Source organism: Callionymus lyra, chromosome 14, assembly GCF_982586985.1.
Source record: "Callionymus lyra chromosome 14, fCalLyr1.hap1.1, whole genome shotgun sequence".
Lineage (NCBI taxonomy): Eukaryota > Metazoa > Chordata > Actinopteri > Syngnathiformes > Callionymidae > Callionymus > Callionymus lyra.
The window spans coordinates 24,591,828-24,618,838 of NC_141831.1; the positions used below are offsets into that span (position 1 = coordinate 24,591,828).

Here is a 27,011-nt window from a genome sequence, read left to right on the forward strand (position 1 = left end):
CGTGTACAATCTGTCGTTAAGTATTTGTTTTGGAGCTAGGCGCATACAAACTGGGACTTGAGAATATTTGCAGTTCAAATGGACGATCTAGAATAACAGATTGAAACAGAAATGAAAGTCAGTATCTCAGTGTGACCAGTCTTCTCTTCACTTCCATGTCATACCTTCTCTGTCCAGCAGGCGGCCGTGACGGAACACAACAAGACCACGTGACGTCACAGCGACCCGCCCTGCACGGCTGACATTTTTATATTTTATATTTTTCTATCGCTACTCGTTTCTGCTCCTTTCTTACTTCTGCTTCTCCGACATCAAACTTTGCCTCCACCCTACGGTTTTCTTTCGAGTCCATGTCAGGTTTATTCACGACACAGTTCCGTATGTGTAGCCTTTGTAACAGTTTTTAGCCTAGCATACTAGCTCACTGTCGTCATGACATGACAGTTGCTTTTAAGTCTGTCGTTTCATTGGAAGTATCTTTTAATTAGACAACGCATGGAGTTTGTATGAGTCAGGTGACGCAGAAAAGTAAAGGCAAAACCCCGGCTGGTGTCTGCTAGCTCAGCTCAGTTAGCATGGCGTCAGACACCAGTGACGCTGAGGAGTTCTACGATGCTGCCGAGGACGTGACCACGTCTCCTGTCAAGTAAGACATCAACACCCCAATCCACGACTTTTGAGAAGTTAGTGGAGGTCCATCTTATGTATAAAATAAGTTAATCGAGCTGCTTCGACTGACTTTATTCGTCACTCGTGGACAAGACTGGGACACATACTTTGTCATGTGATAAAACTTGAACCGCCAACCAGATCTCATTCAGCTGATCTAACGAGAGGGTCCTCGACAAGACCACCTCCACGTCACAGACTTAGATCAACTCTCCTGATACGTGTTTCGTTTTTTTTCCAGCTCTCCAGCCAAGCTGCTCATTCCTGCACCTCAGGTGAGTTAATGGTAACCTGGTTCATGTTGTTACTTATTAAACAGTCCAGCAGTGTCAGTATCTGACAGCTGACTAAATGTGTGACTTTGTGTTGTTTATTCTTCAGCTTCATCCAGCAGCAGAGAACAACTGTGGAGATGCAGCAGCGTGTGAAGTACAACAGGATGACTCTATCAAGGTCAGATCACTGGTAATTGACCACTAGTTGTTGTTCTCCTAAATCTGTAAACAAACCTTTTTTTTCTGGTCTTCAGATCATCGATAGCATCATTCAGGAGAGCCAGAAAGAAAGTGAAGATGTCTCTCAGTTGCTGGATCAGCTCCATGTCACAGTGAGCTCTGAATTATGTAATGTTCCGGACAGTTCTGTGCAGGATCATGAACCACAACCTCTCCCAAGCCTGAGTACTGGGGAGAACAGGGTCTCAGTGGGAGATGGAGCAAACTCGATCCCTGACCAAGAACTTTCCGATCTCTGCACTGCTCCAACACAAGCTGGCATTCAGCCTCCAGACCTGACAAGCACTATAGGACGAGGTCCACCTGCGGGAGTGTTAAGTACTGAAGGACCTGCTTACGCCTTTGACCAGGTACCTTTAATGGACCGGTCAGCTGACTCTGACCCATCTGTACCTACCAAACCTTCTGGACACTACACTGTAGAACCTGACATTGTAGCCAGCACAAAGAAGCCCCCTCCCTCCCGACCGCCACCCCCTACTGGAGGTCCTCCCCCAAGACCTCCACCCCCCTCTTGGCAGAGTCTCCCAACCAAGAGGTCCCAAGAGAGTGGGAGAGCCCTTGGACTGGAAGGTAAAAGTTCTCGTGTACTCGGTCTGTGAGACCAGATTGAATGTGTGACTGAAGTGTGTGTGTTCTGTGCATTAGTGTCTCAGGCAAGTCCTGCAAACGCAGAGGTTCTGGAGCCGTCGGGTCTAGTGTCGCCCTGCAGCACAGTGAGGAGTCTGACTAAAGAGCTGCAGCATTCCCTTGACCTTGCCAGCGCCACCAGTGGTGACAAGCTGGTGAAGGCTCAGGTAGGTGTCAGATGAACTGGTCTAAGTCGTCATCTCGCTCAAACAGCATCTTAAGCTAGAATGACTGAGATGTGCTTACTCTCCGTTCTAAGGAGAACGAAGACGACTCGTTGTCCCCTTGCAATGCACAGAGTCCTGGACCACGACGTCCACGGTCCAACTCCGGCCGGGAACTGACGGATGAGGTGAGCATCACCTTTCATCCTGTGCCGAGAGTCTAGGCGCCTGATACAGTCTTCTCACAGGAGATCCTAGCCAGCGTGATGATAAAGAACCTGGACACGGGAGAGGAAATTCCCCTGATCCAAGCCGAGGAGAAACTTCCTGCCGGGATAAACCCACTGACACTGCACATCATGAGGAGGACCAAGGAGTACATCACGTGAGTGTCCGGGGTGTCTCTTACACCATGAGTTCGGACTGCTAACTTGGGGCTCCTGATTCTTGACAGGAATGACGACGCCCAGTCCGACGATGACGACAAGTCTCAATCTGCACTCAGTGATGGGGACGGAGGGAAGCTGAAGCAGAAGACGTAAGTTTGTTCTTCAGCCTATTTAGTGGTCAACATCAGAACCATTGCACCACTGTTTTGAAATGAGGCTTTAACAACGCAACTTTCCTCCAGAACTCAGCTGAAGAAGTTCTTCGGGAAGTCAGTGAAGAAAGCCAAACATCTGGCGGAAGAGTACGGTGAGAAAGCCGTTAACAAGGTCAAGAGCGTTCGAGACGAAGGTGCGTTCCTCCTCCTCCTCTAGTGTCATTGAGTTCACATATCGTCTTGTCTAAACTGACGCGTTCCTTTCTGTTCCCTGCCAAGTTTTCCACACTGACCCGGATGACCCATCGTCCAGCGACGACGAGGGAATGCCATACACCCGTCCTGCCAAGTTTAAGGCGGCTCACAGTCTAAAGGGTCCGTTTGACTTTGACCAGATCAAGGTGGTCCAGGACCTGAGCGGGGAGCACATGGTGAGTCGGCTGCAAGGCAGGGAGGAAATCTGGGAGGTGCTGACAATGCACTTCTCTTCCAGGGAGCCGTTTGGACAATGAAGTTTTCTCACTGCGGACGTCTGCTGGCTTCAGCTGGCCAGGACAACGTTGTCCGGATCTGGGTCTTGAAGTCTGCCTTTGACTATTTTAATAACATGCGGATCAAGTACAACACTGAAGGTTCCACAACCGGCCAATGCTACCGGACTTGAACCTGTAGCTGATTGTGTCCGTCTCTCCAGGTCGAGTGTCTCCGTCTCCCTCTCAGGAGAGTTTGTGCTCGTCCAAGTCCGACTCTGACCCTTGTGTGAGTGGACGCACATTCCGGGCATCGGTGTGGTTTTTACTCCAGCTCACTGATCAACTGGCTTTGTCTTCAGGCCATGGGAGGTCAGGAAGATCCAGACACAGATGACCGGAGTGCTCCGTTTCGCCAGGTTCCTTTCTGCAAGTACAAAGGTCACACAGCAGACTTACTGGACTTGTCTTGGTCAAAGGTGAGTCTCGCTCGGTTGTACTGGTGTACTGTTTGACTTACTTGTTTTTGTTGTCCAGAACTTCTTTCTTTTGTCTTCATCGATGGACAAGACTGTCCGGTTGTGGCACATCTCCCGGAGAGAATGTCTGTGCTGCTTCCAACACATTGACTTTGTTACAGCGATTGCATTCCATCCGCGGGTAAGTCCATTAGAATCAAAAATGGCGATGATGATGATGAACGTCCTTCCCTTCTCTAGGATGACCGCTATTTCCTCAGCGGCTCTCTGGATGGGAAGTTGCGTCTCTGGAACATTCCTGACAAGAAGGTGGCACTCTGGAACGAGGTGGATGGACAGACGCGGCTTATCACGGCCGCAAATTTCTGCCAGAATGGAAAGTATGCGGTCATCGGAACGTATGACGGACGGTGCATTTTTTATGACACAGAGGTGAGATTTTGCATGATGATGGTCAAGACATCGCCAACATGACACGTGGTCTCCTGCCCATTCTCCACAGAGACTTAAATACCACACTCAGATTCATGTCAGGTCAACTCGAGGTCGGAACAAAGTGGGTCGTAAGATCACTGGCATCGAGCCCTTACCTGGGGAGAACAAGGTAACAGTCGACCTACAACTTCAGCTGCGGTCAGATGACAATGACGTTCCTTCTCCAGATCCTGGTAACCTCCAACGATTCGCGGATTCGCCTGTACGACCTCAGAGACTTGTCCCTCTCCATGAAGTACAAAGGCTACGTAAACAGTAGCAGCCAAATAAAAGCCAGTTTCAGGTAACTCCCATGACTACTTTACCCGTCTTAATCACATGACTCAACCTGGACTGGTCATTTGACTTTCTTCACAGTCATGACTACTCGTTCATCGTCAGTGGCTCAGAAGACAAATACGTTTACATCTGGAGCACATACCATGACCTGAGCAAATTCACGTCAGTGCGCAGGGACCGAAATGACTTCTGGGAAGGGATCAAAGGTAAGCGAGAGCTTGGGAACATTCATCTGATGCTGAGAGCTGTTTTCTGTCTTCAGCACATAACGCTGTGGTCACGTCTGCCATCTTTGCGCCGAACCCGGCGCTAATCGTCCCTCCGGAGGCAGATAAACCCGAGGTGGAGTGTACGAGTCTGGACTCCACCGACACAGAGACCATTCCCTCAGGTATGAGGATATCTAGTCCCTTCCAGTGACGACACAGTCTCACACCACTGTGACTTTCAGGAGCCCTGAAGACGGATCACACCGAAGTCCTGCTCTCTGCTGATTTCACCGGCGCCATCAAGGTCTTTATCAACGTCAAGAAGTACTGAGCCTCCCAGCCCTCACAGGTCTGCTGCTCTGAAGAGCCATGACTCAGTGGTCTGACGATGCCCTTCACTGCAGATCTGTCCAGTGGACGGCTGGACTTCAGCATAGGTCATGCTGTAATTGGACTTTTGTAAACAGAAGCAATGAAGCTTTAATAAGTTCTTCAATAAAAATACATTCAGACAAACTTCTTCTCGATCTCCGGTTTGGTCTTAAGTCCTTTGTAGTATCCGCTCATTTCATCAGAGTCATGCTTGCAGGAGCTGAAGTCACACAGTCAATGCTTCTTTTTCTTGGTCTTCTTATGTGAGCGATGAGGAGACCTGGACTTATTCCTCCAGTCTGGAGATGGTGACCGGGAATGTTTTGATCGCTTTGGAGACCTGAAGGAAAGAAATGTGTCAGTCTGGAACAATGTGACACAGACATGCCTCAGGTATTACCGCGGTGGCGAGATGCTTCGGGACGGCTGATCCTCTGAATCCCGACTTCGTCTCTGTTTCCTGTCTACGTCCTCTTTCCTCTTGCTTCGGTCTCTCCTCTCCTCTTTGACATCCCTTGACTTGGACGTTGACAGTTTGTTCTTGTCTTCTTCTTTCTCAAACTCCTAAAGGATGAAAGAAAGCATTAGATGAGCTGCAGCTATTACAATATTTTATTAAGGTTCACTTGAACTGCTCTCAGTCCTTGTGTTAGGGTATTTTAGGTCCTGGCATCTCTGCTTCCTGAAATTTGAAAGTTGCACCTTTTGCAGCAGCTTGTTCCGGTACAGTGCCACCTGCTGCTGGATGCTCATCCCAGACTTTCGAGGTCTTTTCCCAGACTCCAGCTCGTCCTGGATCAGCATGACCTTCACCTGAAGGGGACATTGGTCAAAGAAGAACGCACTATCGCAGAGTAAGTTGCCAGGAGGAGTGACACACCTCTAGCTCTCTCAGTCGTTTCCGTTTGCTCTCTGACATCTGGAACATAGTCAGCGAGCTCTGGAAAGCTGCACTGTCGTACTTGGCTGACGTTTCAGACTCATCACTGCTGTCACTTTCCAAGTCCTTGTCCTGAGACTCATTTCTGTTGAGAGAGGTGGGGGAGACCCGGGTCAGTGTGCATGTGAGGTAGATGTGCTAGGTTCTAGTGCTTACTGGACTCCAACGCAATCTTCTCGATCTTTGCCTTCCAGCGAGCTCCACCTTGACTTTGGATCTGTGGCAGGACACAGGAAGCTAAGACAGGAGGGGAAAACAGGACAGGAGTACCCTTGTCCTTTTCTGGGGTCTACTGTACTAGGCATGTAAGAAGAGTCCCTATGACTCTTCATAGAGATCGTTCGATTGAGTACAGGACTACCATGCGCAAACTGATAATTAAACAACCGTCTTCTCCATTGACACTTGGAAGTGACCCATGTTGTGTAAGTTACTAAAATATAAACTTGGTTTCATTACTAGTTACTTCTTTCTAAAGTAACTCAGATACTTATTACTTTCAAAGTAACTAGGGAAAGTAATGGTTTCTGTATGAATAGGATAAAGGCAAGTGTAATTTGGATGCTTTGATTACTCATTTAAAACAAAAGGTAAGAACAATAAATTCAGTAAACAAAAAAAAAAATTTTTCTACAGGTCGTGTTGTTACGGTTTTCGACAAAGTGCTTTATCATGCATTATTCCCTACACTGGATGTCCCCATGACAAATGACCAACGAAAGCATGCACACCTTCACAGTGGGCTCCATCGTTGTTGGTCGTCTCCCACTTGGACAGCGGCACAACAGACCGCAGAACGTCATCCACTGAGGGAAACATGTCCGTCAATTCAGAAATCTATCTATCAGACATCCCCAACTCTACTCTCTGGTGACCCTACTCTGCAAGTCTTCACTCACATGGAAGTCCATCAATGTCGTCGGCAGCCGCTGCCAGTGGAAGTCCGTCCAGGTCCTCCACTGGGATGCCATCTATAGGGTCCCAGCCAATCGGGTGTCCGTCCAGGTCTTCAGTAGTGTCAAGCGGTAGCCCATCTAGAGGGGCCCCATCCAGGTCCGGCCCTTCCTGTGAGGCAACCGTGGGTCAGTCCAGAACCTAAGCATGTGAAATGAGACCGACCTGTGGCATTTGGGCTGGTTCCTCTTCTGGTTTGGTGAAGCCCAGGAAAATATTCTGAAGGTGAATCAGAAAGGGCTCCGGGTAGATGGCCCAGTCCTCCCATGCCCGAAAACAGCTCATGACTTTTTGCTGCAGAGTAAGTGTATACGTTTGTTGGTCTGTACCACTTTCAGGGAGACCACACTCACCTTGAACTGTTCCGCCTGCAGCCGGGCCTGGATGGTCCGATGGGCTGCATGCAGGTCCACAAAGATCTGAACCAGCGTCCTCTCGAAGCTGCAGAGATAAGACTTTAGAGCTAGACACTGCAGCGGAGGACAAGAGAAGAAAAACCTACTATTTTCTGTAATATGATGCTCCAGCCACCTTAGCACACGAGTTGTGCAGGACGTCTGAGACCAGGTACAGTCGGGCGATCTTAAGGGACAGGGTCAGTACTTGCTCTATACATGGACGACACACACTCTACACTCACCTTTCTCTGCAGTGGCGTTTGCAGCAGAGTGAATGACTCGCTGACCTGTCTGACAACATCCTCGGCCGCGTCGGCGTGCTGCAAACAGAACAGCATGGCGTCAGCCACCTGGGTCCGTTCCGGAGCCAAGTCTTGCAGGAGCATCTCCAGTCTCTGTTTGTGTCTGAGGGAAGAGATGTATAGTCACAACCTCTCACACAGACACACACACACATAAGTTGGTCCCACTTACTCGGCCCGCAGCTGGCCCTTCTTCACCTCCTCCTGCTCCTCCAGGACCTCCTCCTCTGTCGCCTGTTGGTCCTCCCCTGCACGACAGAAGCTGCCGAGGAGGGGGGGGCGCCACACTGACCCACCCCGGAACATCCTGAAGTCTGATGTCCTCCAGTCTGTTAAAGAGTCTCCCTGAACACGAAAAAGAGTTGCATGGCTACATCTACTGCATGACGTGATTTTTACACACCTGTGCCTCTGATCAGAGACTATTATTGGATGTGGACGCACCTGCAGGATGCTGAAGAGCTTCCAGCGATAATAAACATGTTCCTGAGTCTTGTTGTCGAATAGGAACCTGAGGACACAGAGGACTTCTGTGAGGACCATCATAATGACAACCAACTGAAAGTCTGCACATTTGATACTGGTCACAGGTTTAAGAAGGAGAAATTCTAGTCATCTCCCTGCTTATTTGTTAACACTGCAGATTTCTATCCTCATATTTCTGGATGAAGCATAAAAAGATTGAAATCTCTGTCAAATTCACTTTCACTGTTTCACTTTCACTTCACAAGAAAAACTATTTTCTAATGTTTCAACCTTGACTGGGCGTTATGTAGTTGGGTTACTGTAAATGTCGAAGTAGCTGCACATGCAGTCAATGAACGTCACAACACCCAGGTTAAAAAAAGACGCTAACCTGTATTCAGGGTTGCTCTTCTCCTTGTTCATGATCATAGCCTCAAAGGTGGGACCTTCCCTCACCACGAACTCCACCATCCTGTGGACTAGGAACAGCAGATTTCTGTGAAAGACAGAGTCCATTATTCTTGCTGCAGAGGTCATCAGAAAATCTGTATTTGACTTTGAGGGGGATCATGATGATGGTAAACGTCTGGTGCAGCAACACAGACTGACATTCAAGAGTGGAACTTCCGCATCACAGCCTGGCCAACTTCTATGGAATATCTACCAAATAATTATGCTAGTCCTGAAGGATGCCTCTAGTCAAGTCTATCTATCTACATGTATCAAAAACATGTTTATTTTTCCAAGCCGTCATTATCAAGGAGAATAAAACATAACGCTTTATATCATCAAGTGTCTAGAACAGGGGTGGGCAAACTCAGTCCTCAAGGGCCGCAGGGTGTGCAGGTTTTTGTTCCAACCGATCAAGAGGACACATTTTGACCAATCAGGTGTCTAAGGAGTGTAATCAGTTGATTAACAGTCAGGTGTTGCTTGTTTCAGCTGAAACCTCATTGGTTAAAATGTGAATGCTCGATCGGTTGGAACAAAAAACCTGCACACCCTGCGGCCCTCGAGGACCGAGTTTGCCCACCCCTGGTCTAGAAGGTTCCAAAGCAAGGCAATTGGACTATGTAGCTCTTCCACCCCTCAGTTAAGGAGCTTCTTCATTAATCATAACTTGGGAAAGAGACATAAGGCAACTTGGAGGAGTCTGAACTAATGTGTGGGTCATAGAAACCCATCACATGATCCCAGGTGTGGACCGGTTAGCTAGCACATGAACATTGTCATCCTCAAAAGAGAGTTTCATTTTCAAGGTATAGAATACAAATCTGGAAATGTCCAACAAATGTTTATATCTTGGCATTGTACCCGATAATGAAAGATACATATTTCACAAAAGTCATTTTGATTGAAACAAAAAAGCTGGCTCCAAAAGAGCACCCACAATAACTCTCCTTAAAATGTGGTCAACAAATTAGACTTAAGAGTATCTTCAAATTATGACTTCAAAAAGGTCTACTCATTTTGTAGGACGGGATCCACATAACTACTTGCTTATTCTGTAATGTTATATATATTTTCAAAGTTAGGCCAGACCTTTTTTGTTTTGTGCTTTTTTACCTATTATTTCATTATAATTTCATGTTTCCTTTTAAGTGTGTCTATAGTTTATTATAATTAATAAATTAAAAGTGGGCAAAGAAATTGTATTTCTAAAATGTATTCCTAACAAATCAGACACAACATATAGACAATGGACAACAAATGGATTAAAAACTATATTTATGATTAAAAAAAAGGGAATATTCAAAAATTTAAAGAAATAAAAAAAACATTTAACTTAACAAATCAGGATTTCTTTCGATACTTACAATGAAGAGATAATTACGATTACATTTTTTTTTTAACTAATGAAGACGCAATACATCCAATTGTTAAGATCACGATGCAAGCATACAAGATGCTTATTCCAAAGGCTGTCTCTGTCCTATATTGCCGTCTGATGCAGTCGAAAAAGGAAACGCAATATATTTAAAGAATAAATGGAAAAAAGAAATCGGGGAAATGATACCAATAGAGTCCTGGGCTGTTATTTGGGAAATGCACATAAGAACAACGCAATAATTCATGTCGAAAAATCATATTTAGATATATACAGTATATATATATATATATATATATATATATATATATATATATTTTATAACCCCTTTGATTAAAATGAAACAGCTAAAACAACAACTTTGTTGGAGATGCAAGGACACCGACTCAAATCATTCATACATCTTTGGGAATTGTCCAATAATTTGTTGTTTTTTCCAGGGTATCTGTGTGTTTTTTTTTCATTTCACCTTCTTCACCTTTTAATACTTTTTATGTATTTCTTCATTATTTTGTGTTCAAACACCTTGTGGCAAAAAAACGTAAAATTCCTTGTTTTTTCTTTCAATGGCAGACATGTTGAGAATTTCATATCTCTATGTAGGTGTGTTGGAAAATGTGTAATTAAAAACAAAGTTAAAAAAAAAGAAGTGTCTGAGCGTTCTGATGACACCAAGTTTGAAAACATGGTTACCTATGATGTCACATTTTTCACTTTTCCCCAGCATTCTATGAGCGAGGGCATTCAAGAGGTACTCTTTTAAAGAACATGAGACTCGAAAAAAATGTATTCCAAATCACTACACACAAGTTGACTGACCTGGATGAATGAGCAATCTATATGGACATCATTATAGCGGCCATTTGCTAGATTGCTTAAACAAATTATGAATAAAATTTGATATTTAAGAAGGAATGTATTGATCATTTTTGATGGTGTATTCCTTGCATGATAAATTACTTTTAAAAATGTTTACAAAAAACAAAAATGAACAAATATTCACTAAAACAAGCGTGAGACGGGTTTGTGTAACTTCATCAACAAACAAGAAAAATAACTTGTCTATAAAAAACAAAGTTCAAAAGCAATGTGTGAGATTGCAATTATTTTTTAGTCGACTTGTCAGAGTTCATACAGCTTAAAGTGCAAATAATGTGTTTATTTTTTTTTAAATAAATACATGTTACTTAATATTTTGAGAATTGAAACATACAATCTTCTGTGTCATCAATACCAGAAGTCTCCAAGGGACTGGAGGAGAAGAGTCGGTATGTTAGGAAAGTTGGGTTTTCGCATTAGTTGCACTTTAAAAAGCTACAAAAACCCTGCTTGTGTGCTAAGGTTGTGCGTGTGATGGGATTGTATTGGTAGCTGGATACACATCCCAAGAAGTCTTTTTTAATAACCAAACGCATAAAGACAGATTTGTGTGTGGTTGTGTACCGTTCATTTGGAATAACCACTTTGACGACGGCCTCTGACAGGGTCTGTGAGAAAACATAAAAACAGCAGCATTGATCACAGTTATTGATAGTTATTGATAGTCAGCTATTATGGTATAAGTATGTCTGACAAATCAAGGAATGCACATGTCTAACTTAAGCTTGCGTGTAGAATTTGAAGGTCAACAGTCGTCGTACTTACCTTGTCCAGTGCTCCTTTGGACATGCCCAGTGGTTTTGTGAAGTCGTTACGAAATCGATCTCGGGGCTGTGCGTTGAAGGGGAGGCCCGATGGAGGAAGCGGTGCAGCCCTGAGACCCACTGGAGTGTATAGAGGCTGTGGTGGGATCCTGGCAGGTTTGCCCCAACCTAACTTCATTTCACATCCCATTACAACTTTGCCTGGAACACAAGTATCAAGGTGATTAACAGGCATGTCTCAATCCATCCCAGGATCAGATTCACATGAAAAATGACCATATCAACAGAGGTCAAAGGTTGTTGACCATACCGTCCAGAGCAGCCATGGCCCGCTCAGCATCTCGGCGGGTCATGTATGCAACGAAGGCTCGATTGGAGACACGGCCTCGCTCCTCTTCAGTCCGTGGCCACATGATCTTCACGCTGGCCAGAGGCCCATACTTTCCAAACTCTTTACAGAGCAACTCCTCGTTCATCTGAGGGAGCAGACACAGTCGGTGAGAACAGGCGAACAATAGGCCAATGCCAGACGGACCAAACCTTGGCACTTATGCAGGCGATGTAGAGGTTGGTGGTTGTCGGCAGTGTCAGGTCATCATAAAGAGCTGTGAAACAAACAAAGAGTGTAACTGTCTGAAAAAATAATAACAGCTTGACTCAACTAAAGTTCAATAAACAAAAGGTAGTTTCAGGGGTCAGGAGTTGGATACAATAATAGAGACAAATGAGCATAAAACAGCAGAGACCACTGGTCCTGACACGTTATAGAATTTCTACTAAAGTTTCTCTCACTTGATCGTCCTGACAGTGGAACATCTGCGTCCACGAAGGGTCCTCCGGCTCCAGCGGGTTCACCTCTCTTCCTCTTGTGTCGTTCCTCTCGCTCCTCCTGGATGCTGCAGAAAGATTCAAATGAGCGAGTCACATCAAGTCTTCTTAGCTTTAAATGGAGAAAGGCTCACAGCTTCAGCTCTTCTTTGAAGATCTCTAGGTTGCTCTTTTTCTTCTCCTCTGCTTTCTTCTTAAATGTCTGGAAGAAAAATCAAAATCAAGTTTCCATGTACAGCAGTCATACAATAACATCAACAACTTACAGCCTTTTTGCTCTCTGGTGTAGTTGCTGGGGAGACATGCTGCGTCACAGGGCCAAATTTGGAAATGGGTCGATAAGGTTTGTGTCTTTTCTCTTCCACAGCCTCCTCCTCTGAAAGAGAGTCACAAGTCACCACTGGAGTACAACCATGACGTCCACTTAATGTCTTCTCTTCTTCGATGCAAACTGACCTTTGGTGGCATTAACAATGCCGCCACGGACAAACGCCTTGACCCCACTCTTCTGATTGCTTTCAAACGACGCCAGAAACTCTTCGAACACTTCTGCTGCCTTCTCCTCCTCCTGCAACTCACAAACACCTTCAGTGTCGCCCATGACCCGCGTCAAACACTCGACAGCTTTATAATGTGGTCAACGCCTGCGACCAAAGGTAAAGTCGGTCACAACCACCTCTTCAGTCTCCCCTTTATAAACACATACAGTAAATTCTGCTGTTCCTCAAATACACAGCAATCTGTGAAGGGCATGTCTCAGACTTGGGTGTGTGTTTACAGAACCACATAGGCCGCTGAACAGGCTCCAGATCTAGAAAGCTGGACATTTTGGAGGATAATGCTTCCGCTCTAGTCCTGCTCTCTGTGTGTGACCTCAGAACAAAGTCCTATCTGGTGAGGTTATTGTAGGCAAGCTGAAAAGGTGTTGAACAATAGAGCAACAAAGAAGTTTGACATGCTTTGACCTTTTTCTTCAGTTGCTCTTGTTCTCTTCTGGACAGAGGTTTGGCCGGAATGACCGATTTTCCTTTTCTGTCTGCCATCTTCAGTCTGTTTAAAGAAAACAATCAGGTTCTTCTGCTTACAAATGAAGTCATCATCACAGCAACACAGAGCAATAGGTCAAACACACCTGAAACCATGAATTTAAGTATTTTTATATCTAATCTAATTGACTAATTAAATCACATGGAAACCTCATCCATGAATATGTCAGTGTTGTCCAGGGGTCACCAATCTTTTAGCAACTGCAAGCTACAACATGTTTGATCCGAAGGGCTACCATCAGTTTGATACACACTTCTGCGATAGCTCAATATATATGATTATGGGTGATAAAATACATTTATTTAATACACTAATCATATTGATGATCATTCAATACAGTAAATACTAATGGCCCAACAAGAAACAAAACACAAAATCAAACATTATAAGATGTATTTTAAAATGCATTATAAGACACCTTTGGTGTCTGCGGGCACCACGTTTGTGACCTCTGGTCTTGTAGCTTCTATAATGTTAGTAAAAACATATGATTTTATCAAAACTATCATTTCAACCGTTTTATCTATGTCATGGCAAAAGTACTTTTTTTTTTGCTTTATGTTCTTTTTGATTCTTTCTTTTGGTTACATTACATAATGGGCCTCTCTGAAAGTTAAATTGCTCACCCTGATTTATGAGATGTAAGTAAGTAAGTAAGTAAGTAAGTCATTTATATTTGTATAGCGCTTTTTCAGACCAGGGTCACAAAGCGCTTAAACAATCAAAACAATATTCAATAAAGTATATACTTTAAAGGGCAAGATAAAACTGATAACACAACAGGAGTTCCAGAAAAATCAAGGAAAAGTTGTTTTTTCTTTAATCAAACAAATATCATGCAACAGTAATGTTAGCAATATACCTGCGTCTAAGACAATGTTGACAGGTTGGTCAGGTTCTCTACTCAATTATGCTTCTTCTAGTTTGTTTCAAACATATTTTTTCTACAATAAATTACATGTAAATACACAGATATACTTTTCACTTTCAAGTCAATTTATGCAATTAAATAGTAAACCATGGATATTCATTTTTAAGTGTTAAAATAAAACACATTTTTTAAATCTTGACTTCCAATACAATTCAAGCTACGGCTTTAAAAGAGCATTTTTTTTTCTTCTTTCCCCCTTTTATATGATGTGTTGACGGTCCACATTGTGATCATATTGATGGTGACGTTTGGAAACAACTAGGAAACCAGGCGTCTGGTTGTGAACCCCCTTTCCTTGGTTGATCTCTTCGGCCTCTCCACCTTCACTTCATGAATAGAGTTCAGGAGATTCACTTTCAAAATGCTGATGAAAGAGGAGACACCTGAGCTACTTTTGAGGGACCAACCGCACAATAAGTGACGACGGGTGTGATGAAGCGTGTTAGCAACAGCTTTAACAATCCATGTTAGAATCCACAGATCGACTCTAACGTGATAAAGTAACGACGTGTGTCTCAAATGAATGTCTTTCCTAAAACTACTTCATGCACAAACACCTTCTCGTGTTTACATCATGCTAACTAGCTAGCACGTACGCCAAGCTAATTTATAAGTGCACTTAAAAGAGCAAACACGTGAGGGAAAATAGTAGAATTAAACGAGGTGTTTCTGTGCACAAGTGTGTGAAGATGTATGTAAAAACAGTGGTGTGTGTGTGTTCCTCCAGTTAACGAGTCTAACGACGAGCTAACACAAAAGCAGCCTCTAAACATGCTGCGCTAAGAGCACACGAGCTGTTTACTCACGTTAGCTTGAAGCTGGAAGCAGAAATGTCTCTTACGCGTTGAGTTACGTTATCGTCTCGGCATTTTAGCAGCTAAACGCAGAGATACGGGCATCCTGAGCGGCTAGCTGAGGGACACTTGCACGGGGCTTCTGTTAGCTTAGCTCGCTGTGGAGCAGCAGCAGCTGGAGTCATGTTGGCGAGAACCTTGATGTTTTCATTCTTCACTCGTCTTATCACCAGATCCAAACATCACTCACCTCCATGCACTTTTCTCCTTTCTCGAGGGTTATTGAAGAGGATGTTAGTGTAACTTTTTCATTCTGTAACAAATAATGGAATTAATTAAAAACCTAAATTATAATTATTATTGTTTTTTTTTCTCGTTGTTGAGTGAGAGGCGGGTACACGTTTATAATCCACAGCACTGTCACAGTAGTATATAGTAGTACAACACACTGTCAACCTTGAACCCGGTTAGGAGGTTGTGTCAAAGCCTGAATGAAGTGTTGAGATCTGAGAGGAACATGTTCACTGGCGCAGGAACGTCTTGGATCCCTAGCGGTAATGGTTCCAATAATACTAGTAGTGGGAGAAAGAAATGCAGTTTTACTAGGTAGTGGTGGAAGGATCTTGACCTTCTTCTCCCTTGTCTCCACAAGACTAATAGTGTTGTGTTGTTACCTAACCAAGAGTATTTTATATTTGTTAAATATTATAGTACACATTTGCACCTCATCCAACTACTACCTGACCTACTTTGATCTTTGTAACAGATTTATTAATGTCTGCCCCACAGCTTAAGGAGTCAAACATTAACGAGAGGTTAAGTGACCCCATGACAGCAGTGCGCCCCTGCTGTGAGGGGGAGAAGTTGGCACACGTAAAATGGCTCCCACCCCGAGAACCCATCCCACCCATCGTCAGCCTCACTCTCATCACATCCCTCGCCAATGGAAGCGCCTCGTTGGAAGCCCGCCCTCTAGCGTTCAGGCTCTACCACTCAAGTAGTCCTGCGCATGCGCTGGGAGGCTGCCGCTGCACTGCTTTTTTTATTGAAACAAATTTCTTTTTTTTTTTTAAAGGAAAATGGCGTCTGGTCAGGGCGCAGCTGCCGCCTCACCCCAAAGCCATCCACTCACTAGTGGCCCTCACTGGAGCCCGGGTCAGAGCCTGTACCAGCAGCAGCACCAGCAGCAGCAGCAGCACCTGACGGCCCGCAGTCTGGACCGGGCTCTCGAGGATGCTGTGAGCTCCGGCATCCTCAACCTCAGCGGGAGGAAGCTGCGGGACTACCCGGGCGTGAGCTACGACCTGACGGACACCACTCACGCAGGTGGGTCGACGCGGGTCCCGGTAGAACCAGACACGGGCGCGTGTGTGTAGCTCACGCGCGCAGACCATTGTTACGACGTTTGGGCGTGAGGCAGAGAGACAGGCGGGGAGAGCGAGTACTGCGGTCCTGCCCGGCTCATCCGTTACTGGACCGGTGGTTCCGGTGCGGTGATGGTGTGATCCCACGATGAGACGCGTGACTGAGCCGCGCGCCGCGCCCAGGTCAGCCGCTGGACCTGGACCACCAGAAGCGGACTGAACCGGAAGGGCACGTGCAAAAAATTGTGACTGACGTCAGGTCAACAGTGTGTCAACACCTTGACTCGTGCAGCGGCAGACAAAGGGGGACCAGCCTCGCCCCAGTTTATCACATACAGAGAGGGTTTCTCAGAACCATGTGGCGGTGGGAGTGGTCCCTGTGAAAATATACCTTCTGTCCTGGTCACCACACTGGGTTTCTCTACATTAGCTTACCTTTGTGACAGTCCAGAGGGTTCTTAAGTGACCCGCCTGCTGACCAGTGGTCATCTTGGTGAGACACCGATGAGTCAGTCTGGTGTGATGAAGATGAAGGTCTGATCAGAGAATCACAAACGACTCAAAATAGTTTTGAGTCTATTTGTGTAGCGTCTGTTCTGACGGTCCAAGGCTCTCACTCTGTCAGAACGTAGACCATTGAACTTGTGTATCTCCTGCTCTTGCAGATCTCTCCAAGAACCGTTTGTCAGAAGTTCCTCCAGATGTTTGTCTCTTCGCTCCACTGGAGTCTTTGAATCTTTATCACAACTGCATCAAGTTCATCCCTGAAGGCATCATCAACCTGCAGATGTTAACCTACTTGGACATCAGGTGACCTCCCCTTCCTTGCATGTTCTTTTTATCTCCTGCTCTCCTCCACACTTATCCTACTTCTTACCTTTTCTTTTCCTTACCTAGTCTCCTACCTGCTCTCCTCCTCATCTGTCCCCTCCTTTTCACACCTGTTCTCCCGCTCAAATGTTCTCTTCCTTCATCTGTCCTTCTTCTCACCTGCTCTCCTCCTCATCTGTTCTCTTCCTTAATCTCTTCCTTTTCTCACCTGTTCTCCCGCTCAAATGTTCTCTTCCTTCATCTGTCCTTCTTCTCATCTGCTCTCCTCCTCACCTGTTCTTTTACTTAATCTCTTCACCTTCTTACTTGTTTGCCCACTCACCTGTACTCATCCTTAATCTCTTCTTCTCCTCCTCTATTCTCCTCTTTACCTGTTCCTCTTCTTCGTCTATTCTCCTCCCTCATCTATTCTCCTCCATCATATGTTATCTTCTTCACCTTTTCTTCTCCTCCATCTGTTCTCCTCCATCATATGTTATCCTCTTCACCTTTTCCTCTCCTTCATCTATTCTCCTCCCTCATCTCTTCTCCTCCCTCATCTCTTCTCCTCCCTCATCTATTCTCCTCCCTCATCTGTTATCCTCCCTCATCTCTTCTCCTCCCTCATCTATTCTCCTCCATCATATGTTATCCTCTTCACCTGTTCTTCTCCCTCATCTGTTCTCCTCCCTCTTCTTTTCTCCTCCTTTAACTGTTCTCCTCCCCCTCATCTAATTCTCTTCACTTGTTCTCCTCCCTCAACTTTTCTCCTCCGTCTTCAGTTCCCCTCCTTGCCTTTTTCTCCTCACTCATCTGTTCTCCTCCCTCACGTATTCTCCTCTTTGCAGCCGGAACCTTCTGTCAGTTTTACCCAAATTTCTCTTCAACCTGCCACTGAAAGTTCTGCTTGTCAGCAACAACAAGCTTGTGTCCATCCCTGAGGAAATTGGCCGGGCTAAAGACCTGATGGAGCTGGTGAGCCCTGCCTCGCTGACCTTTTAAACTCTGTCAAACACTCACTCACTGACCTTTGACGCCCCCTGCAGGACGTAAGTTGCAATGAGATCCAGCTGCTGCCGGCCCAGGTGGGAAGACTTCATGCTCTTCGGGAACTCAACATCAGGAGGAACTGTCTACAGCTGCTGCCCCAAGGTCAGCGATGATGTTATTGGCACCATGAATGAGAGCTTGAACTTGAGATGAACACAGTTGTATCAAACGTTGATGTGGTCTTGACGTCCTTATTGACTTTTCTCAGAACTTTCTGACTTGCCTCTGACGCACCTCGACTTCTCCTGCAACAAGATCACAGAGATCCCGCGGTCTTACAGGAAGTTGCGGCAGCTGCAGCACATCGTCTTGGACAACAACCCTATGCAGTCGCCACCAGCTCAGGTATTGATACGGCCTGATCTCCAGCGCCCTCTAGCACAGTTTTGGTTTTTAACGCAGCTCTCTTTGACTCAGATCTGTCTGAAGGGTAAAGTCCACATCTTCAAGTACCTGAACATGCAAACATGTCGGGCGGAGAAAAAGCCTGAGACCCTGGATCTGCCGACGCTCGGCAGACGTTGCCTCCCCCAGCTTCTCACTGACAGGTCAGGACTGACCCGTCCATGACCTGGAATATTACTGTTGATTACTTGACCAGAGAACGCTGACAATGTAAAAACCACCCTCACAATAGTAATGTTCAAAATCATCTCTGGTGTTCGCTCTGCAGCATTGAAGATTTCTACCCGGGTAAGACTCACGGTCCGGACTCTGGCATCGGGAGTGACAACGGAGAAAAGCGCCTGTCTACCACTGAGGTTAGCGTCCGTGTCCCCTTTTCTGTTAGCCCCGCTCTATTCATCTGACCTACCTCTATTAGCCCAACTCCCTCTCCATTAGTCTGAACCCCCCTCTGGTCTCTGTGTCCGGCAGCCTTCGGATGACGACACAGTCAGCCTGCACTCCCAGGTGTCGGACCCTGCCCGGGCCGACCACCCCTTTCTGTCGCGCGCAGATGCGTGCAAAGGTTCCCGCCACTAACTTTTGTGTGCCACACTTGTGCATGTGATCACGGCGGCTGCTTCCTCCCTCTACCAGATCAGGATCTCTGTGACTTCACAGACGCCAGCGCCGAGCCGGATCCTGCTCTGTCAGAGTGTGACGGACAGCTTGTCACCCCCGGGGCCTACATCAAGGTAGCTGTCCATCAAACCCTCACACCCACCGGTCGGTTGGACCGTCCCAGAACCTTCACAAAGCTTTTTTTCAAGCTTTTCGACGTGATATTAAAACCGACGCGTTGCGTTCGAGGGAAGCTTGTTGGGTTGTCATGTCACAGTGATGCTCTGACGCAGGAATTCTCCTACAGGAGCTGGAAAAGGTTCTGAACTTGTCACAGCAAGGCAAAGAGAGGGAGAGCTGGAGGGAGGAGTCCGGGTAAGTGGTGGACATCTCTAGATTCAGGTGGGTTCAGGTGGGTGTCTCAGCACTCTTTTGTCCCATCAGCTCTGACAAGGAGCTACTGTGTGAGGAGGAGGACGAGGAGCTCAAGGAAGTCCTGGACCTGAGGAAGATCGCGGTCCAGCTGCTGCATCAGGAACAACAGAACAGGTGAATCCTGAATGCCTGAGGTGGACCTGAACTTGAAGCTCTGATATGCTTTTGTGTCCGCCAGACGTCGATCTTTGATATGCAGAGCTGAGAGCCTGATCCACAGACGCAGAGTCACCGGCCGAGCTCACAGGTATGTCGGCCCTCCTGGGAACAGCAACACACTCGTAATATTGTCTGAGGTTAGGTACTCAAACCCCCTTCCTCTTTATTGAGTTTTCAACATTTTCTAGGTTGCACCAGCCCAAAAAAATCATGATATTAATCTGTTTCTGTGTTAAGAATTGGGCTTCTGTAACTTTTGGTAATGACATGAATAAATACAACTGGACCAGTGTCAGTTATTTGATTCAGGAGCTGAAGTCAAGAATTTTGAGTTAATAACTTTGCTAGGTGTTTAGTAAAAGGTTAAAAGCTGACCTAATGTTTAGTTTATAAACTTGAAAATAGGCCATCATTTTTTTAAACATTTTCTAAAGTTCATGTAGTGTAGCATCTGGACTTTTTAAGTACATGATTAATGTCATCTGCAAAAAGGCCTATGATGTAATTCATTGTAGATTCCAATAATTTGTGCTATAGTTTCTTTAAATGAGGCGAAAGGTGTTGCACTTAGACAGAACCCTTTTCCCTCTATGAATCTTAAAACTCTCTGATAAGCAGCCATTAATTGTAATTCTTGCCCTAGGGTCTCTGTATAATAATTGTAAACAATTGATGAATTGTTAATTTAATCCAAATCGGGCTAAAACACAGTATAAAAAACTCCAGTGGTCTCTAGGCAGGGCAGAGAAGCATCTCCTTTTTTTTTTATCTCTAGTCAAATTTACTCTTGGTTGGTGAATATGCATACTTAAGAGACCACTTTTATTCTACTGTTGGCAAACGAGTTTGAAAATCAAATTCCATTCCCCTTCAGGAGCTTCTTAACTTGTAATCCCATCACTTCCTGTTCACAATCTTGCGTAGTCTTCATCAAAGAACAGGGTTCTGTTCCCTCGTTGAATCCTCCCTTGTTTGCAAGCTTCATGTAACACCATCTCCTTGACTGTTAACTCACAATAAAATGACAACAAAGGCCCTTTGCTTGACTAACAGGCGGTGGCATGAGGCGTGTTGGATTCTCAGATGCATGTCCTGTGGTAATGAAGACAATTCAGTTTTTAGGAGAGACTCAACTAAGTTTGGTCAGAAATCAGTCTTTTTGTTTCATTTTAATTTTTTTCCCAGAAATGTTTATGGAGGGTATGGATACAACTAATACTATATTTTAGCTTAATCAAATCTTAAAGTCCTAATATATATCTTTTATCTTTAGTATGTATTGATTTGTCTTAATAAAACACCTTTTCTATTTTTGAGTTTTAATTTAGTTTTAATGTTGCTGAGGCTTCAGACCTTGAGTGATCTTGACAAAATTACACACACAATTCAAGTTGTGCATTCACAGATCATGGTACAGATACACCTTCACATTTGTAAAACCTTTCACACGTTTCACACAGGCTGATATAGTTGGAACTACGTTATTGCTTGTGCCCACAGGTTCCTGAGTCACTCTGGAAGTTCTAGCAGCAAATCCCGTCCCCCAGCTCAGGCCCGCAGGTAGAGTTGCAGCCCCATCCTGCTGTATTCTCAGAAGCACTATCCATCCTCAAAGTGACAACTTGTCTCTTCAGAGACTCCTACTGACGTCTTTTTTCTCTTTTTAGTGCGTCCCTGGAAGAGAGCAGCAGTGGAGCGGTCTTGACAGGACAGGTACTGTAGGTCTGGGTGGTGGGTCTGGTCCTCTGGTGTCTGACGTTTCATCTCCTTCGCAGCCTTCGTCCTCCTGCTCTTTTGACTGTGGCCTGAAGTTGGACAGATCAGAGTCTGAGCCAAAGTGGCCTGAAGTCCTGCCGGTCCTCCACCAGAGTGATGAGCGGCGCAGGAACAAGTACCTGAGGAAGGACTACCTGAAGGTCTGAGAGAAGACAAGATTCCAGGTGTACAAAAAGCTGACAAAATCACTGACTTTTACTTTGTGTGGCAGCACAAGTGTCAGAGTGCACGCAGGAGCTCTAGTGTGGACGACTGTGAGGTGAGTTTGTGTTTCTGTGTGTGTGTCGGGTGTGGATTAAGAGTCTGTGTCCCCCTTCAGGACGGGTTAAGGAACTCTGACTTCAGCGCCACACTGACAGTGTTTGGACTCAAACCTCGATCAGGTGAAGAAGACTACTGACACACAAACAGACACACAATAAACCACTAACTTAGACTTGTATATGTGTGTGTCAGCTTTCACCAGAGCGAGTCGGCAGGATTTTAATGATCCGAGCTTCACGATGAGGAGGAAGATGGAAAACCTGATGGAGGAGATAGAGCAGATCGGACTTCTGCGGCAGGTGGGTGATAACATAATTATCATCTCTGTTGGTCAGTGAGTAGGTCAAGTCTGCAGTTAGAGTGAAAATAGTCAATCTGGGTCAAATTCTTCTCCATTTCGTCCCCCTGCTTTGACATGTTGACATGATCAGGAGTTTGACTAGTTGGTTCTGACAGTTTTTTTACTTCTTCAGAACATCGAGTCCAGGCTGAAGGTTCTCCTGCCTGACGATGTAGGAACAGCTCTGATGGACGGCGTGGTCTTGTGTCACTTGGCCAACCACATCAGTCCACGTTCAGTGTCCAGCATCCACGTCCCTTCACCTGCAGTGGTAAGAACCCAGTGCCTTCCCGGCTCCTCCTGATGCTGAATCAAAACCTTCTGTACCTCAGCCCAAACTCAGCATGGCCAAGTGCCGCAGGAATGTGGAGAACTTCCTGGACGCCTGCAAGAAGATGGGAGTTCCTCAGGTACTGAACCAAAGAATTACCCAGATCAGAAGTTATGAAGTTACGTTAGAATGACGAATGAAGGTCATTTACGTATATACACATAGGTACAGAAGAATGGTACTAGCCATCTTAGAGTCAAGCAGTGTCTGATACAAGCCTTGAATCCATTGAGTCCACTAACATGTTAGGATATGGTCTTTTTCATGTAATGATAAAAAGTGTCCTGGTTCTGGTCTACAGGACCAGTTGTGTCTTCCTCATCACATTCTGGAGCAGCGAGGTCTGGTGAAGGTGGGTGCCACAGTGCAGGCGCTGTTGGACCTGCCAGCCATGAAGCCCACGCTGCTGTCGTCCATCTGACCCGTCCAGTAGCAGGCGCTCTCTTCTGCTGAAGCCGCCCCTGGAGCCGATCGGCAGGTGCAGTACCATCCTCTGTGATGACACCCGGTCCACTTTGCTGTCAGTTCTTCCCTCCGACCGGCTTCAGAAACGTTTCCTTCAAGAGCCCTGTGACCTGACGTCAACAAATTTTGGACATGTATATTGATGTTTTCAAGTGTAACACTGCGAATTGGCAGCACCGCTTGGATCATGATAATGTTGGGGTCACATGACATTATATGGACTTGTCACATGACCAAAGGGACCAGTCAACGTAGCGTTTATTCCAAAACGACTTTTTTTCTACGATGATTCACTCTTCGGGGAGTGTTGTGTTCTGTTTCTGCTCAAGTTCTGTCTTCCAAGATGTTGACACAGAGGTGACGAATGTACCTGTGTAAAGACTAGCGATGAATGTGTCTATTCTGTGGACGCTCTGCAGACTTGAGGACAAATGCAGCTGACTTGGAAGACGACAGTGGTGGTCTCTGATGATCCGGAGAACTGTTCACTGGAAAATTAATTGTATTTCTATCGCTACTTATTTTATGTGTTGGCCACGTAAGCATTCCAGCAGCTAGTAGCATACCTGGACTACAGAAGTTAGCAGAGTTGTCTGCACGTGAAAAAAACACTCAGCGCTCAATTTCCTGTGTAATGACTCTGACCTCCAAGGACTACGGTATCTACTGTGTTAGCATGCCACATGTTAGCATCGCTCACGCTGCTCGACTCTGTCGCTGTGTGATGAGGTCACCACTGAATGTTCTGGATGCTTTGTGACACTTATGCAGACGACACTGTGACTTTCTCCTTTGCCACGGATGCTCAGGCAGTACCTGGTGGGTCCAGACAGGTCTGGACGCAGTCTAATGTAACATAAACACACTTTTTAAACTTTGTACTGCACAAGTGTGTGAGCTCACACTGATTAAAGTGTTGACCGGTTGCAGAATCTAGCCTCACTGGCACTGTTTCATTTTGTGTGTAAATTACACTTTGTGTGTGTGTGTTTGTCATCTCACACTTCATGTCTTGTGTCACTCCACTTAAATGCTGCACACCAAACAGGTGGAGACAGGCGGGTCTACCAGAACCATCAGACCACTGCAACAGACCAAAAGTCATCTGACTAGTGGAGCCTGTTACCCACGAATATTCTACTTCACTAACAAAACATATTTTCCTCACTGAGGAACTCGGATGTGTGTATTGACTGTGTATTTTTTTTTTTATTTTGTTAGTTATAGCTCAACCTTTTAAGACTCATGAACCTGCTAGATCCATAAGTCTAGCAACTGGGCTTATGGATCCACTGGACTTGTGGACCTACAGAACTCATCAAGCTGCTTCACTTATGGACCTGCTGGTAGACTTTCAGAGAGTCCTCACTAGTTCTTATGAGATCTGTGGGAATCCTATCACCTGGATGTCAATGCCTTTCGGTTATCATGTGTTCAAGGTCCCACAGCAGCTGCCTAAATCCCATGACCAGACCTGAATCTGCTCCGCCTATAAGAAAAGACATGAGTTAATGGATAATCTGAGACGTGATCTGATCTGGGGTAACTGGTCCGCCTGTCTCTGTTCAGTTTGACACTCACCCAGGTCAGCGCAAGAGTCCAGCTGTGGTCCTCTCCGACTCGATGGTCTTCAGGTTTTCGGGACCTCCGTGTCAGTAACTGGAATCTGTCCCTGCAGGTGCTCGAGTGCAGGGTCCGGCTGGTTACTGTACCCGAGGGTCCCGACTGCAGCTTCAGGGTCCAGCCAAATGGAAAGCTCATCCAGGACCAGTATTTGAGAGGACTGAAATAACCACCACGTGAGTTGATGGACTATAAATGACGCAGGCATCGAATCTAAACTTCTACTAACAAGGACAACATTTCAATGACACAAACATTTACTGACATACACATCAACTATACTGACACGAAGATCTACTGACATGAACAAAGACTATTGACACGAATGTTTACAGACATGATATGACGATCTAATCTACTCACAGGAAAAAAATCTACTGACATGTAGACACCGCAGAATGGCTGGCTTGGTTCTGTCTTTCTATTGCTTATTTTGTAAATTATCATTCCTTTATTCTGTACCAACAGTACACAAAAAAACCCATGTTAGGTTTACAACACAGGCAATAAAAGTTTCTGATTCTAATGAAAATCTACTGACATGAATATAGACTCTACTGACAAATATCTAGTCACGTGAATATCAAATGTACTGACATAAGTTCCACATATATTCCAAACCTTAAACACTTAAGGAAGTGACATGCTACCACTTTTACTTCTAACAGGAGAACAGCAGTAGAGTTAATTTCTTTGACAATTTATTTATTACATTTTTCACTATAAACTGGTTATAATGCAAAACCTGCTTAAGACATGTGTTTTTCTTACCAACTCTCTCAAGTCTCTGGACCTGGTTCTGTCTTGAGCAGGTACCTTGTGAGTACCCAAGGTCCGAACCGCACCGGTTCACAGATCTGTGTAATCTTGACAGTGCTGCACTTGTTGGTCACCACACACAGGACCAAATGTGGGTCCTACCACAATGTTCCATACTCCCTTGACGAACCTTGACCTGTGTGCATTTGTGTGTGTCTGTGTGCGCGGAAAGTCCATTTATGTTTAGGTGGTTTTGAAATCATCATCATCATCATCATCTTCAATGTCATCATAATGTGCTCCTTAAATAAAGTAAAATCCAAAATTCTGGTCCAAACATGAGTCAGAACCTTCACTCAACTGTCGATACCGCTAGGTACTTTCCTTAGAGGTCCTACAGATCCACAAAGTTCTGCACGTCTCCATAACCAGAGCGGGTTGACAGATGTAGTCACTGTAGGCAGCAGCTGCGTCAGTACGTGGCGTCCTCGTACAGGTCGGTGCGCAGGCAGAACAGAACCGCCCCGCCCAGCATGAAGATGGTGGAGCCCCAGCCGAGCCCGTAGCCCCAGTTGAACTCATGGTAGGTCTGCAGCACTGAGCCGTCGATGAACTTGATTGGGTAGAGAACCAGGGCGCAGGCCTGAAGAACCGCTGCAGAGACAATAGCATTTCAACTACTTGAGACCAAACATCTTCCAGAACCACTGTACATTGAATAAAAGCTGAATGAGGAGAGAGCACGTACCCGCGGTGAAGAGGAACACAGCCATGGTACGGTACTGGTTCCCCCGGGTCCCCCGGCACATCAAGGTCACTGCCACGAGGAAAGTCACCAAGGACATGGCGGCCCCCGACACCAAGAGGACCAGAGTTGCAATCTGCCAGTCTGCAGACATTCACGTGCACACACACACGTGCACACACACATGAGAAACAACACTGGTACTGGTCTTGACCTCTACCTGCAAAATACAACCATTGGTGGTAGTTTTCACTCATTCCATCACATGACTCGCTGAGTACCGACGTGAGGAATGTGACCCAAACACCAGAACCAGCACCAGAGGGCGCAAATCCAACATGACGTGTTTTTGTTAATGTGTTGATCAGAACCCTTCAAGCAGAAGAAGGGCGGGACTCAGAAGACACTGGCCACTTGGTTCTGGTTTCATCGTCACCCTTGATCCCTGACCTGACCCTTTCACTCTTTTTTAAGACTCGGTGATGTCACGGTAGTGGATTCAAACTCAACCTTTTGTGCTGAAATAACCGCGCCATGACTATGTGTCTGGTTTCGGAACCGCTAACTTTATCACTCCCAGCAACAAAAACAACTTTCAAAAAAAGTTCCGAATCCAGTTCTCGATTTTCCTAGAATCTTTCTGGTCGTTCTTACCGGACGTGAGCGTGGAGAAGCAGGTCCAAGGAGGCTCCTCGTCCGGGTCGCGAGCCGCGAACTGGGTGCAGGACTCCCACAGGGACAGAGAGAAGTGTTCGGCGGTGACCCAGGCGGGACTGAGCAGCGCCACCAGGTCCAAAGCCAGAGCCAACAGGACACACAGCAGTGCCATCAGCTTGAAGGGTCTGAAGACAGACATGTCGACTGCGGGTCAGAACTTTGGGGCAGAGTCAGTGGCTGAGAAATAAGTACCCCTAAAACACTCCGCTATT

The 27,011-nt window shown here is 45.7% G+C and overlaps 4 protein-coding genes across 6 annotated transcripts; 2 read left to right on the top strand and 2 right to left on the bottom strand.

Moving 5' to 3' along the window:
* Positions 1-194: 194 nt before the first annotated feature.
* Positions 195-4,964, top strand: wdr44 (WD repeat domain 44). 2 transcript variants are annotated; one of them, XM_087808175.1, is made up of 20 exons: positions 195-646; positions 911-944; positions 1,051-1,134; positions 1,199-1,757; positions 1,833-1,981; positions 2,074-2,166; positions 2,227-2,363; positions 2,433-2,516; positions 2,610-2,716; positions 2,802-2,953; positions 3,016-3,154; positions 3,217-3,281; positions 3,355-3,471; positions 3,530-3,652; positions 3,712-3,903; positions 3,974-4,075; positions 4,134-4,249; positions 4,324-4,451; positions 4,508-4,636; positions 4,697-4,964. In XM_087808175.1, the coding sequence occupies exons 1-20, from the start codon at positions 576-578 to the stop codon at positions 4,783-4,785; spliced, it is 2,670 nt and encodes an 889-aa protein (XP_087664301.1). In that variant the 5' UTR covers positions 195-575; the 3' UTR covers positions 4,786-4,964. The 2 variants fall into 2 exon arrangements, with proteins under 2 accessions (XP_087664301.1, XP_087664302.1); XM_087808176.1 differs by having other exon boundaries at positions 196-646; positions 1,051-1,122.
* Positions 4,965-4,970: 6 nt separating this feature from the next.
* Positions 4,971-15,166, bottom strand: LOC148066764 (U2 snRNP-associated SURP motif-containing protein). Its single transcript, XM_087808177.1, has 24 exons — positions 14,969-15,166; positions 13,150-13,234; positions 12,641-12,752; positions 12,451-12,560; positions 12,319-12,386; positions 12,149-12,252; positions 11,897-11,961; positions 11,667-11,832; positions 11,358-11,557; positions 11,157-11,200; positions 8,277-8,381; positions 7,865-7,931; positions 7,593-7,765; positions 7,361-7,523; positions 7,223-7,302; positions 7,074-7,161; positions 6,886-7,014; positions 6,666-6,831; positions 6,498-6,572; positions 5,923-5,983; positions 5,707-5,851; positions 5,529-5,639; positions 5,227-5,390; positions 4,971-5,166 (listed from the first exon to the last, which is right to left on the bottom strand). Exons 2-24 carry the CDS (start codon positions 13,225-13,227, stop codon positions 5,061-5,063), a joined length of 2,580 nt encoding a protein of 859 aa, XP_087664303.1. The 5' UTR covers positions 13,228-13,234; positions 14,969-15,166; the 3' UTR covers positions 4,971-5,060.
* A 790-nt stretch (positions 15,167-15,956) lies between these two features.
* lrch2 (leucine-rich repeats and calponin homology (CH) domain containing 2) lies at positions 15,957-24,649 on the top strand. 2 transcript variants are annotated; one of them, XR_015713307.1, is made up of 22 exons: positions 15,957-16,282; positions 16,986-17,130; positions 17,979-18,105; positions 18,177-18,282; positions 18,389-18,525; positions 18,598-18,728; positions 18,854-18,941; positions 19,057-19,150; positions 19,222-19,319; positions 19,493-19,560; positions 19,630-19,734; positions 19,799-19,867; positions 21,280-21,339; positions 21,447-21,492; positions 21,555-21,695; positions 21,767-21,814; positions 21,875-21,938; positions 22,012-22,118; positions 22,293-22,430; positions 22,492-22,569; positions 22,792-22,968; positions 24,634-24,649. XR_015713307.1 is itself a non-coding variant. In XM_087807302.1 (21 exons), exons 1-21 carry the CDS (start codon positions 16,036-16,038, stop codon positions 22,909-22,911), a joined length of 2,217 nt encoding a protein of 738 aa, XP_087663428.1. In that variant the 5' UTR covers positions 15,957-16,035; the 3' UTR covers positions 22,912-23,863. The 2 variants fall into 2 exon arrangements, 1 of the variants encoding a protein (XP_087663428.1); XM_087807302.1 differs by lacking the exon at positions 24,634-24,649 and having other exon boundaries at positions 22,792-23,863.
* Positions 24,650-24,729: 80 nt separating this feature from the next.
* On the bottom strand, positions 24,730-26,988 carry LOC148066766 (transmembrane protein 47-like). The gene is made up of 3 exons (XM_087807303.1): positions 26,737-26,988; positions 26,086-26,226; positions 24,730-25,991 (listed from the first exon to the last, which is right to left on the bottom strand). The coding sequence occupies exons 1-3, from the start codon at positions 26,936-26,938 to the stop codon at positions 25,810-25,812; spliced, it is 525 nt and encodes a 174-aa protein (XP_087663429.1). The 5' UTR covers positions 26,939-26,988; the 3' UTR covers positions 24,730-25,809.
* Positions 26,989-27,011: the final 23 nt, after the last annotated feature.